The 12855-nt window shown below is 37.3% G+C and overlaps 1 protein-coding gene and 1 long non-coding RNA gene across 7 annotated transcripts in view; one reads left to right on the forward strand and one right to left on the reverse strand.

Moving 5' to 3' along the window:
- hbs1l (HBS1-like translational GTPase) overlaps nucleotides 1-12855 on the forward strand; it is a 189136-nt gene that overhangs the window by 112211 nt on the left and 64070 nt on the right. For 3 of the 4 annotated variants that reach the window (XM_069887273.1, XM_069887270.1, XM_069887271.1), the window contains exon 5: nucleotides 12292-12394. In XM_069887273.1, the coding sequence (XP_069743374.1) occupies nucleotides 12292-12394 (103 nt within the window). Of the gene's footprint in view, nucleotides 1-10460; nucleotides 10560-12291; nucleotides 12395-12855 lie in introns of those variants that run through there. The other variant, XM_069887274.1, reaches the window with a different exon arrangement.
- Nucleotides 257-10369, reverse strand: LOC138736972 (uncharacterized). 3 transcript variants are annotated; one of them, XR_011340688.1, is made up of 4 exons: nucleotides 10196-10369; nucleotides 7602-7656; nucleotides 1954-2159; nucleotides 257-424 (listed from the first exon to the last, which is right to left on the reverse strand). It is a non-coding gene; the product is annotated as an uncharacterized lncRNA (long non-coding RNA). The 3 variants fall into 3 exon arrangements; XR_011340687.1 differs by lacking the exon at nucleotides 7602-7656; XR_011340689.1 differs by lacking the exons at nucleotides 1954-2159; nucleotides 7602-7656.

The following is a 12855-nucleotide window of genomic DNA, read 5'->3' on the forward strand; positions in this document are numbered from 1 at the left end:
CCTGTCACTTCTTTTACCCGACTCACTCCCCACAGTACAAATGATTTACCCTTGATCCAATTTACTTTGAAAATCTGTATCCATCAACTACTCTATTTTAAAAATGTGTTCCTTGTGTTCCATGTTCATCTTTTTCCAAAGATTATGCACCCTGATTCTTAATTTTCCCTTTATTTAACCAATTAAAACTGTAGCATCTATCAATTAAAATATTTGTTATCAATTTTGTTGGAAAATGAAAAGATTGTTACAGCAGTCAGTAGGAAATAATAATTTTAATGATGTGCCCAGTGTAACTGTAAGGTTGAAATTTTCATCATTCTGTTGATAGTACTTCAGGGTGCTTCCTTAAGTCCTGTCGATCTGATCTGCTCTCACATTTTCAGTGTTGTGCATTATTATTTCCCCTTGGGCAATAATAAATCTAAGAAAGAACATGGTGACAGGAAAATAAATGATCAATAAACAAGAAGCTAAAATAGAATTGGGGAAAAATATAAACAGTCTTCTAACAAAAGGTGATTCTGTTCAGCCACCCAAATTTTGGGAAGAATTGAGTTGCCCTAAACATGCATTTACACATGTGATATTAGCTTAGGCAATTGCTCAAGGATCTTCCATATTTGCCATGGCCACTGTTATAGTTGAAACATTTTGTATGAATGAATGTCAATTTGGAAAGTAAAATTTTGCTTTGTGAGTTGGATTATGAAATACTGTGTGAATGTATATGTTTCATATTGCTTATATTTGAACAAACATTTGTCTGCACTTTGTTCAATGTGATGACAATTTAATTGTGTTTTGTCTTATGCCACCTGTTGTCACCAAAACAGTCGTTCTTCATCTTTGTTGGTTTTACAAAATGTGGCCTGGATTTTTTTGTTTTTGTTTTATGCCACCTGTTGTCACCAAAACATTCTCCACCAAATTATGCTATTTCTTCTCCATGTAATCCATGTATCAGTGATTCACATGGTAAATTGTTGAGAATAGATAGTCAGAGGGCAACTCGCTTTTCTCCATTGACATCAAATAATACATTTTTTAAAATGCCTCAAATTTTGCAATTTCTTGACTAAAAATTACACTTAATCTTAAAGCAGTTCACTCATTTCCTTGTCGGACAAATGCACAAAAATCGTATCATTCAGTTTCAGCTGGCATTGTGAGGAGCAATAGGGCTAAGATGTTGCTAGCTGGAAATCCCCTTAGATATGTGCAGGAAATAACCTTGTTTATCAGCACCTAATCTTCCCAGTATTTTCTTTGCATGTAAGAGGGTGTGAACAGCCTTGGGGTTAGCTTTAAGAGATCAAGCTAGAGTAACAAGCTAAGCATTGATACTGGGGCAAAGTACTTTATAATTAAATTTTGGACTATATTCAATCAAAAATGTTTTGATGAGCCATATACAGCACTACTAACTTCTGCCATCAGTGCTCATCCAACTAAATAACAAAACTTGGCAATCTTAGTGACAACCAAAATCAGCCAGTCTTAACAGTTTTCAAAAAAGGAGCCTTGCGTATTGCTGTTCCGAGTTAGTAAGTGAAATGGAGTTTGTTTATTAAACATTTTGTTCATTTTTGAATATTTTGTTTTTGATCTTAAATACATTATTGATCAAAAATCGTGCAACCTAGAATTGCAAAGTATTCCCAGTGTCATAAGTTGCTAGTTTTATATTTATTATACCCTGAAAACTAATCTGGGAATTCATCAACTTTTGAATACTTTGAGCAGCTGAAAGAAAAGACCCATTTTAGAAGTATTCTTGATTCACCCTTCTCAAAGCAGTATTGAAAATTCATTGCTTAGAATTTTATTATTTTTTGGATACCTTTTGCTGAATAGACAAAAGTGATCTTAATTGTATGTGGTTTGTAAAATTCTAATGAAATAGCACCTCCATGTGAGCATTGGCAGGATCGCTTGCATTGTGAAACTTACCTTTTAATTTGGCAATAAAAGGAATAATTTTCCCAAAGCATGTGGAAATTTTTTTTTTTCAGAATTTGAAGACGATGTACTTCGTTGGAAGTAAAATTCTAAGTGAGCTAAAATAGTTTTGATCCATCACCTCAGGGTGAAAACTTGTTATATTGTAGGCTGAGCGTACCATCAATGAAAGTCGTCGTTTGTGCAGAAACCAGCGCCTATAAGACATTTGTGGTTTACAGCTATGAGTTCATTTCTGTGAACTATATTAAATTAACAGATTAATGCAATGAATCCTCGAACAACTCTTCATAATATTCTAGTTAAACCTGTCTGTTTAAAGCTTTAATGGCATAACTTTAATTTAGTTCTGAATGTAAACTAATTTTTGGATTTGCACAGGCAATATGTTTTCAGTGTGAATCTTACAAAGCGAAGGACTCTGTGGTATTTAATTTCCCCCACCTGAAGCATATCTCAAACAACTTTGACCACAAGCCGAACCTGTGCAGTGGTTGGCGTTGTGGTTTGCAAGGTGTATGGTAGATTTTTGTGAACTTGGTTATAATTTGGACTTAGTTCAGACTTCAAGTCCTTCTTGCCAAGGTGTGTGCAAGAGATCAGAGTTTTTAAAAAAAAGTATAGGTCTTTTAAAGTGTTTCCTTTTACAGCCAAACCACATAAATTCACCTGAACAGTTTGTAAGCATGTGTTTTGATTCTCAGTTACCAATGTTATGAAGGGAATGGTGAGTTTTTTTTAAAGGGAATGCTCTTTATGATCCACATATATAGGACAAAAAAATCCACACCACAGTACTGACTCAATGACCCACTGTATTTTTCTGACCTAATACAATGATCTGAACAGGTTGCAAGGATATATTTAGATTTTAAATAATCAATATTATGAAGGAAATGTGGAGTTGAAAATGTATGGGAGGGGAAGCAAAAATCATGAAAATGTGCTTAAACATGAGAATCAGTGACAGATTTGACACTTTCTCCTCTATATCTGCTTTGGTTTCATTGGTGAAAAAGTCCCAAATCACTTGACATTTCAATTAAAGATGTGCATTTTGGGCTTTTTAAGGTCCTAAAATTGCAGCTGAAGTGTGACAAATATTTTGGCTCAGTTTTTCTCTCTTCAGCACGGACACACACTATTCCTTGCAATTTTATGTTCATTTGTTTTGCATGCTAATTCTATAGCTGTTCCATAGAACACTACAGCACAGAAAACAAGCCATTCAGCCCTTCTAGTCTGTGTCAAAACATCATACCACTAGTCCACTGACCTACATTTATTCCATAACCCTCCAGACTCTCCCATCCATGTATCTATTGTTACAAGCCCAGAGGACCCCAAAACCCAGAAGCAATAGATATTCACCAAGATAAATGGTTACTTAAACAAAAGTTGCTTTTAATTATCTTTAAACGTGAAAACAGAATTATACTTATTGACTTGATTAACTTAACTTAACCCCCTTCAAATTCAAAGCGCACTTGTATGTAATGTATGTATAAGTTCAGATAGGTTATTTGATTCACAGTCCAATCTCACTTCTCATTCCTCCAAGTTCACTGGTTGCAGGCAATTCTTATACTGTGCACAGAATTTAACATTTATAAAATTCACCAGGCTTTGGTGCTTCAAAAGTAAATGGTTACTACTCAGGAATGTTCTTGTTGGTTATCAGAGAGAGATTTGTTGTTTGCTGGGCACCCACAATTAATTCCTTTTTAATCACCCACTTCAGTGTCTTGCTGAAGAAATTTGCCCCCTCAGGGGTCTCCAGATGATAACCTCTTTCTTTCAGGTCACCACAAAGTTTATTTTTGTTTCTTTTATTTCAAGTGAAACATCAGGCAGCAGTCTTCTCCTCTTGCATGAACCACAAGGGCTTTGACCAGGCTGAACTAAGCACTCACAACCCATCTTCCAAATGGGGTTTTCCATAAGCTTGTCCTGTTCCAGTCCCTGCTGCTGACTACAGAACTGAATTTTCTCTCTCTCTCTGAGAGAAAACCTGTTTTACATTCTCTGCTTGGAAAACCACATGACCCTCCTAGAAAAGCAAGTTCCACTCCAGACAGTCTGCGGCTCCAGAGGTTCTTTCATCTGTTGCCTTTTTGTAAACAACAATCCATTAGTGAAGTCTCTTGGGGACTCTCCAGAGTTTTTGCAAAGGCTCTTGGCACCAACATGTCTAGCATGAGCAGAGCTCCAGTATTTTCAATGTGATCTGTTTTAAAGTGTTTGTATGTGACCCACACTAAAAAACCTGCCCCAATTTATCTCCCAAAAACATCTACAATACAAACACAACATAATCTGTTACACTATCCAATTTATTATTAAAACTTAAGAGTAAACCTACATTCACCATGTCAGATGGCAACTCATTTAATGTCATATCTTGTTGCTTTTCACCAACAGGATGACCTGATCTTGGCAACAGCTTTACTTCCCTCCTGTTTCCCCCATTACCCTTAAGGCTGCATATAGCTTGGGTTTGAATATGCTTAATAACAACAGAAAAAATATTAAGAGTAGGAGTAGGGTGTTCAAACTGTCCAATCTGCTCTACCAATTAATAAGATCATGGCTGATCTGGCCATGGACTCAGCTCCACCTACCTGTCTTATCCCCATACACCTTGATTCCCTTTGCAAAAATCTTAATTATGTGTTTTAAATATATTCAGTGAGGTTGCCTCCACTGCTTCCCTGGATAGAGAATTCCACAGATTCATGACTGGAAAAAGCATCTCTTCATCATTTCTGTCCTAAATGTATTTCCCTGAATTTTCAGACCATGTTCCTTAATTCTAGTATCACCTGCAAGTGGAATCCACTTTTCAGCTTCTATCTTATCTATTCCTTTTATAATTTTATGTTTCTAAGAGATCCCATCTTGTTCCTCTGAATTCCAGTTAGTGCAGCCCCAGATGGCTCCATATCTCCTCATCTCTGGAACCAACCTGATAAACTTCCTCTGCACTAGGTCCAAATCCAGTACAACTTTGCTCAAGTAAGGAAACCAGAGCTGCATGCATTACTCTAGGTATGGCTTCACTAGTACCCTCCACAGCAGCAGTATATCCCTGTTCCTAAATTCAAACCTTCTAGCAGTGAAGGCCAACGTTCCATTTGCCTTCTCAATAACCTGTTGCACCTGCAAGCTAATCTTTTGCAATTCATGCACAAGCACACCCAAGACTTTTTTCATGACAGCATGCTGCAATCTTTCTCTTTTTAATTGACAGTCTGATTCTAGTTTTCTTTCCAAACTGGATAACCTCACATTTACCAACATTGTACTCCATCTGCCAGACTCTTGCCCATTCTTGTAACCTATCTATATCTCTCTGCAGACTCTCAGCATCCTCTGCAAAGTTTGCTTTTCCACTCAATTTAGTGTCATCTCTTGGTGCCCTCTTCCAAATCATCAATGAACTTTCCGGTATTTACAAGCCCAGCACCAACTCTTGTTCCACTCATTAATTTCACCATTAATTGCGTACAAGAGAAACATTTATTGCAACTCTCTGCTTCTTGTGTTAACTAATCTTTTACCATGCTGAAACATTACCTGCAACTCCACGCATCCTTAACTTATAGATTAGTCTTTTGCAACAGCTTATTGAACACCTTCTGAAAATCTAGTACATAACATCCTCTTTGTCCACTACACTTGTAATAACCTCAAATTACTCCAATAAATTCGTTAAACAGGTGCTGCCCTTTGTGAATTCTTGTTGTGTCTGCTTGATGGTACCATTTCTGTCCACATATCCCATGTTTATTCCTTAACTATTCCACCCGATAATCTGTGTTTCAAGTCTATGTCAGCCAACTGCACCTTCATCTCTTTGTTTAGGCATAATGAACAGGTTTTAGATCGAACTATTGCACCCTCCATTTGGATGAGAAATTCAGTCATACTGTGATCACTCGAAGAGGATCCTGAATGACAAAATCATTAATTTTTCATGTTTCATTGCACAGGACCAGATCTTAGATAACTTGCCCCCTTGCAAGTTCAAGAAAGCTATTGTGGATGCTTTATTTGAAGTCTTCTTCAAGACTACCTTGACCAACTCGATTCACCCAATCTATGTGCATGTTAAAATCCCCCTGAAAAAATGTTCAATTCTTGCATGTATCAGATATTGCATTTGCTACTGCAACATTATTATTTGGTGGCCTGTGGACAAATCCTATCTTTGATTTAATTTTTTTCCCCTTATTATTCCTAATTTCTATCCAGATATATTCTACATTGGTTCTTGTATCATCTCTCCCTATCACCCTCTTCCTTAAGAGTTCTATCCCACCTCCCTTATCATCTTGCCTATCCTTCCATTTTAACTGATATCCTCAGATATTTTCTTACCCATCATCTCCACTCCAACAATATTTCTGTAAGCACCCCTTTATGTCACATTCACTAACCTTGTTTCGAATGCTACAGATATTCATATAAATGGCCTTTACACTAGTTATCTTTTTAAAACCTGATAATTTTTGTGCCTTTTGCATTTGATAATTTGATCTTCTAAATTCTTTTTGCTTCCCTCTGTATTACTGCCATATTAATTTTAAATGCTCTCCAGCAGCATAAGGGAAACAATACTCTGGAGGACCTTGATCCTGGACCTGGACAGGGGTGGACTGTTTGTACTGGTTGCACTATTCTTCTCCCCCCCCCCCCCCCCCATCCCCATCCCCCAGGCCAGAACTGATTCCAATGCTCCAGTAATCTGAAATGCTCCCTCCTGTACCTCTGCGTGAGCCATATGTTCATTCTAACTGTACTGCTCTTGCTACACCAACACATGACACAGGTAACAATTCTGAGATTACTACTTATGAGGGCATACTTTTTAATTTATTTGCTAGCTCCCTAAATTTGCCTTGTAATGACTCAGCTGTCTTGGCTCCAAATATTCAGCACCCTTTTAAAGAAGAACCACCTACTCATCTCAGTTGTATCTTAAAGTCCACAGCAAAAAAAATGTCCACCATGCTATCAGCACCTCTCATATTTCAGTAAGGCTACTCCTCATTCTTTTAAATTTTAATTACTATAGATTTCAAGGGAAGTCTATCCTTTAAATACAGAATACAGCCCTATACATGCAGGTCTTGCAAAATATCTGTACTTCATTTCTCCAACCCCTTAAACTGGAGGCCATGATCCAACTTGCCTTTCTGATCACTGGTAACCTCTTGTGTTTCTCATGCAGTGGCACAATGTGTTGAGTAGATTGCACTACTTAAATATTACTTTGCATTTTGATTGTTTCTGCTGAAATGGATAACTTTTATTTCACAATATTGCATTACATCAGGTGTAGTTTGTTCCCTCACTAAACTTGATGATATCCTTTACTAATTAAGACTTTTTGTTAGTATCCAATCATATTCCTACTTAAATATGCCTGGCTGAGGGCAACACCATCGCCAATCCTCAAACTTAAACATGATGTAAAACAAGCCCCCACCTTTCCCTCATCAATCCAGCACCACACCTGGCAGACAGCCTTGCAATGCAGTTTCTCCCACAGGCTATTCCAATACCATTTCTCAAACACACAAGTTCTACCATCAAGAGCAGCACTACTTGCAAGTTACTCTCAGGATTGTACATACAGAGTTGGAAGTGCACTGTCAGTCCCTCATTGATCTTACTCTTGGAGTTTCTGATCTATGGGAGTAACAATTCAAAAACAGTAAAGGATAGACAAGAAAGAATGGGTTGAATATTAATTAATCCACTGCCGTCCAACCCAATCAATACCATAATAATACTAGAATTTGTTAATGAAACTTTGGATAAAACTTAGATTTTTCATATCTACCATGTAAATTGAGTTGATACTTTTGCTAGAAATTAGGACTCTTGAAAACTTCAGGATCCCAAGATTAATTTTAAGACATTATTCTGAATACCTTGAGCACCTCGTCTTGTGCAGTAATCTTTATATAGAACCATATCAAATGTTGTTTGGAAATTCAAATGCAATACATCAAAGAATCATCCCATTTGTAATTAACTCAAAAAACTCCACTAAATTTATGAAGTATTATTTTCTTTCTGTATGTCTTTACACAATTCTTATTGGTAACTGGAGTGAGCACCAGTTTTCTTTGATCACAGCACTTTTAAGATTGTGTATTGCAAGGAAATTAAAGTGTATCTAAAAATTTGAATGTAAAATGTCGATGAAATTTGTTTGTGAAAAGGTGCCTTGGATCATCAGTTTATCTCACTCGACCTTCTAAAGGTCTATTTTTAGCATAACTGCAATGCTTTTTGTGAATCTGGGATTAAAATATTGATCTTGAGTTAATAACCACCTTGGGACACATAATAAATGAGGCCTTGTCATTATTACGTACATTCTAGGAATAATCAAAGAATATATTTTGAGGTAATTTGGGTCTATTTTTGTCCATTTATTCAGTTAATAGATGTATTTATAGGTGATGCCGGTAGAGGACCCATGATTCAGAGCCGAACAGGAGTGTGGGTATGACAACGGCTCTGTATACGCTAATCTTTGTGAGGTTTTTCAGTTGGTTGTTTTTCCAGACTCTTTTGTGTAGTCTTCCAAAGGCGCTATTTGCCTTGGCGAGTCTGTTGTCTATCTCATTGTCGATCCTTGCATCCGATGAAATGGTGCAGCCGTTTTGAGTTTTGTGTGCCCGATGGAGATGTGGGGGGGCTGGTAGTCATGGTGGGGAGCTGGCTGATGGAGGACCTCAGTTTTCTTCAGGCTGACTTCCAGGCCAAACATTTTGGCAGTTTCCGCAAAACAGGACGTCAAGCGCTGAAGAGCTGGCTCTGAATGGGCAACTAAAGCGGCATCGTCTGCACGTTCATGGACAAGTTGCTCTTGTGTCTTGGTGTGAGCTTGCAGGCGCCTCAGATTGAAGAGACTGCCATCTGTGCGGTACCGGATGTAAACAGCGTCTTCCTAGAACGCTTCCACCAGCGTTGTCTCCGCTCCATCCTCAACATTCATTGGAGCGACTTCATCACCAAAATCGAAGTACTCGAGATGGCAGAGGCCGACAGCATCGAATCCATGCTGCTGAAGATCCAACTGCGCTGGGTAGGGCACGTCTCCAGAATGGAGGACCATCGCCTTCCCAAGATCGTGTTATATGGTGAGCTCTCCACTGGCCACCAAGTATTGACCACCGCCATTGGGCTGATATCGCCTCAAACCGTGCATCTTGGCACCTCACAGTTTGGCGGACAGCAACCTCCTTTGAAGAAGACCGCAGAGCCCACCTCACTGACAAAAGACAAAGGAAAAACCAACCCCAACCAACCAATTTTCCCTTGCACCCGCTGCAACCGTGTCTGCCTGTCTCGCATCGGACTTGTCAGCCACAAACGAGCCTGCAGCTGACGTGGACATTACCCCTCCATAAATCTTCGTCCGCGAAGCCAAGCCAAAGAAAAAAAAATATGTATTTATTCACTGGAGATCTATAGGATTTCTCATGGAAGATGTATGTGATAATGTTTAGTAAGAACCTACCGTTAAGTATATTTTTACTCAGGATTGAGATATTTCTTAATTTTGGAGTGCAAGTGTTAAGAGCAATTTTGCATGATCTGATAATGTAGATTGGTGGTTCTCAACTCATATACCACTTTAAGTAATCCCTATGCCATTGATTAGTAAGGGATTGCTTAAGGTGGTAGGTGGAAAGAAAAAGTTTTAATCGTACCTAATTGACTCGTTATGTGCACAGTTTCATAACTCCAAAGGAAATGGGCCAATGACAAATTTTCTCAAGCAAACTATTTCAGTTATAATTAGGTCTAGAGCAGTGATCGTCAACCTTCCCTTCGCACTAACATACCACCTTAAGCAACCCCTTACTAATCAATGGCAGGGATTACTTAAAGTGATATATGAGTGGAAAGAAAAAGGTTGAGAACCATGAATGTAGATTAAAACTCAAGAATAGGATTGCACTTTGTTAATTCTTGCACTGTAATATTTTACCTGTGATTTTTCTGTTACTTTTGTATAATATTGCCAAACTTGGCATGGGATTATGAATGTCCAACACGTTTCTTGTTGGATAATTGAGGCAACAAACAGATGATCTTTGCATTTCATCAGCTTTGAATTTAAATTAGTCCTTTACCATCCAGACTGATCTATGCTAAATATTAATACTTTATACACAAAGCCTAATCAAATGTGACTTATTGTACATACCTGTTGCATAAATTGAATTTAAGGGCTTTTGAAATTCCATAAAATATGGGCTTGTAGCAACTGTGTCACGGAGCAAAATGAAGAACGCGAAAATGATCATAGCCTAGTTGAAGTTCAGTAAACGTTATTTACTCAAACAGTTACACGTAGCTTTTAAAACCCCGCATGTTCCGAATTATGTCACCACATTGTGATGTCATTATGTCATGTGAAACCTCCAGAGCCAGTTCAATTAAGCCTTTGGTGTGTCACTACTTGTCCCTCTCCCCTACAAGAACCGGCAATAGGAGGCTAAATCTCTGGTGCTATTACTGTCCACCCACCACTCTTAGGTGGTCATTCATGCCTTCGCATTGGGGTCGTGGTAAGGGCCGATCAAGGTCGAAATGAATGGGCTTTAGTCGGTCAGTCGTAAATGTCTCTGGACATTTACGAATGTAAATGTGTCCGTACACAAGTTGTATGATTGCTTCTTAGCACTCTGAAGGGGCTCTCATACGGGTGGTCTGTGTGCACCTCTATGCACAAACACAAACTCTCAGACCTGGAATCCCTTCAGGATGAAGGGTGTCGTTGTTCCATGGCTTGATGTGGAAACTTTGGCCAATTTTCTAAGTCACTCCTGCAGTGTGCCTAAGACTTCAGTGAGCTGCTACAAGCTGATAATTTTTATAATGCAAAGATTTTTGAACCACATTTCCAGTATTTTTGATAGTAACTTGGATAGACTATCAAGGAAGATGAATTATTTTGGAAGTTAATAGCTTTGACTTTATTCTTTAATGTTCAACTTTCAGTAAAATTATTCTCCATTTGAATGAATTGATATTTAACAATAAAACATTTTTTGGAAACTTCCTTTAGTGTTCAGGAATATGAAGATATTTAGAAACTAAAAGAAATTGAGACATGTGTCGGTCATTTAATTTAACTGCAACAAAATTTAAGATATTAGAAAAATTCTGCACAGAAGGAAGCCGGTTTAGACCTGATTCATTAGAGAGGATATGTCCTCATCCATAATGCCCAGTTTAAATTCCACTATCTATTAGCATGACAAGGAGAAATAAGTTGTGAATAAGATGTTATATTGGAGGATTATTGAAAAATAGTGGCTGTAGGAGATAATAAATGATCATGTATTGTAATAAGTGTGTGTATACCTGCATCTGGTCAAATATGCAGGTAATATTAGTCATGTCAGTGTCTGTAAAGAACAAAATCCCACATTTCCCTCATAGAATTAGAATTGTAGACTTCAACTGTAGTGAACTAATACTTGAAATGGTTTCAAAAAAATTATCTGAATCTTTACCCATCTGAATATTTTCCATTGCTATACTAAAACATTAAGTAAGACGAGTAGTCTGCTAAAGTTAATGTTTATAGTTCTCTAGGAACTTGCTTGGTATATTTTAAGTTTTAACAATGGGCTGAAGGAGATGATCATTATAGCTTGTTTACTAAAAGCACAATCTAATATGGTAGAACTTAAGTAAAACAGGTTCAATTTCAGCCAAAATATGAAACTGAGCAACAAAGATAAAGAAATGTTCAAAAATCTAGGCTTTAAGGAGTTAAAGGAGAGAATGGAAGTTTGAGGTAGAATTTTGGATAAGGCAAATCAGGGGTGAGTTGTAGAGTAAATTGTATGAGACAAGCAGACTTGGTTCACAATGGCTAGCTGAAGAATTGAAACTCTTATCAGCAACTTCCCTGCACAAATAGCTGTTTATCAAGGGATTGGTGGAAGATTACAACCAGAAGAAGGAGCATTCCCACATCAAAATTGTTTGATACCAACTTGTAAAATACTGTTTCAAAAAGCCAGGTATTTTGTGATTTGAAAACACAAAATGCAAGAAATACTTAGCTGATCAAGTAACATCTGGTGAAAGAGTTCATATTTCAAATCAATAACTTCTGATAAGGTGCGATGTAGCTCCTTCAAGTGACATTGCTTTGCAAGTACTCAGATTCCAAAATTATTTTGTCATTTTTTTTATTAGCTACAGCAAAAATAGAACCCATGATGCTGTCTTGTTATGTTTAAGTTTATTACTCTTCTATCTGATTTTAATGTATTTGTTCCTTAGGCAAAGTGAGGGAGCAACCAACTAGAGTTGATACTGACCTCGTACCCAAAGTAGCAAAAATGACAGTATCTGGAAAGCAAATAACAGGGTTTAATATACCAAGGTACCTTTCTTTATTTTCCCTCGTACTGTTTAAATGTGCTATTTTGCTGCTCTTGTCAGTACCTGTACAGATAAAACATGATTTTTTTCTTTAAAAGAATTGAACATTTTTGACATGGATATCATAGGAAGTATAACACAGTGATATAATTCTGAGATACCTAGTAATGACCTTGATTAGAGATAAATTCAAGCTGTCTTGCTGAAATATTTCACTTTTGTGTTTGCTAAAATGGTGTGGGAAGGGATATGTATGGAAGCAGACAAGTGTATAAAAATGTATGTTTTCTGACCTTAAATGACAGAAAATACTCAATCTTTCTGCATATAAAAATGTAACTCAGATGCTGATGAGAGAAGTACTCAATCAACGGCCATTGGTAGGGATGAGTGTGGTAGATGAAATACACTAGAGATTCAATATGTTTGTGCAACTTATTTATATTGTCATTAAAGTTTGTT

This window comes from Narcine bancroftii, chromosome 6, assembly GCF_036971445.1.
Source record: "Narcine bancroftii isolate sNarBan1 chromosome 6, sNarBan1.hap1, whole genome shotgun sequence".
Taxonomy (NCBI): domain Eukaryota; kingdom Metazoa; phylum Chordata; class Chondrichthyes; order Torpediniformes; family Narcinidae; genus Narcine; species Narcine bancroftii.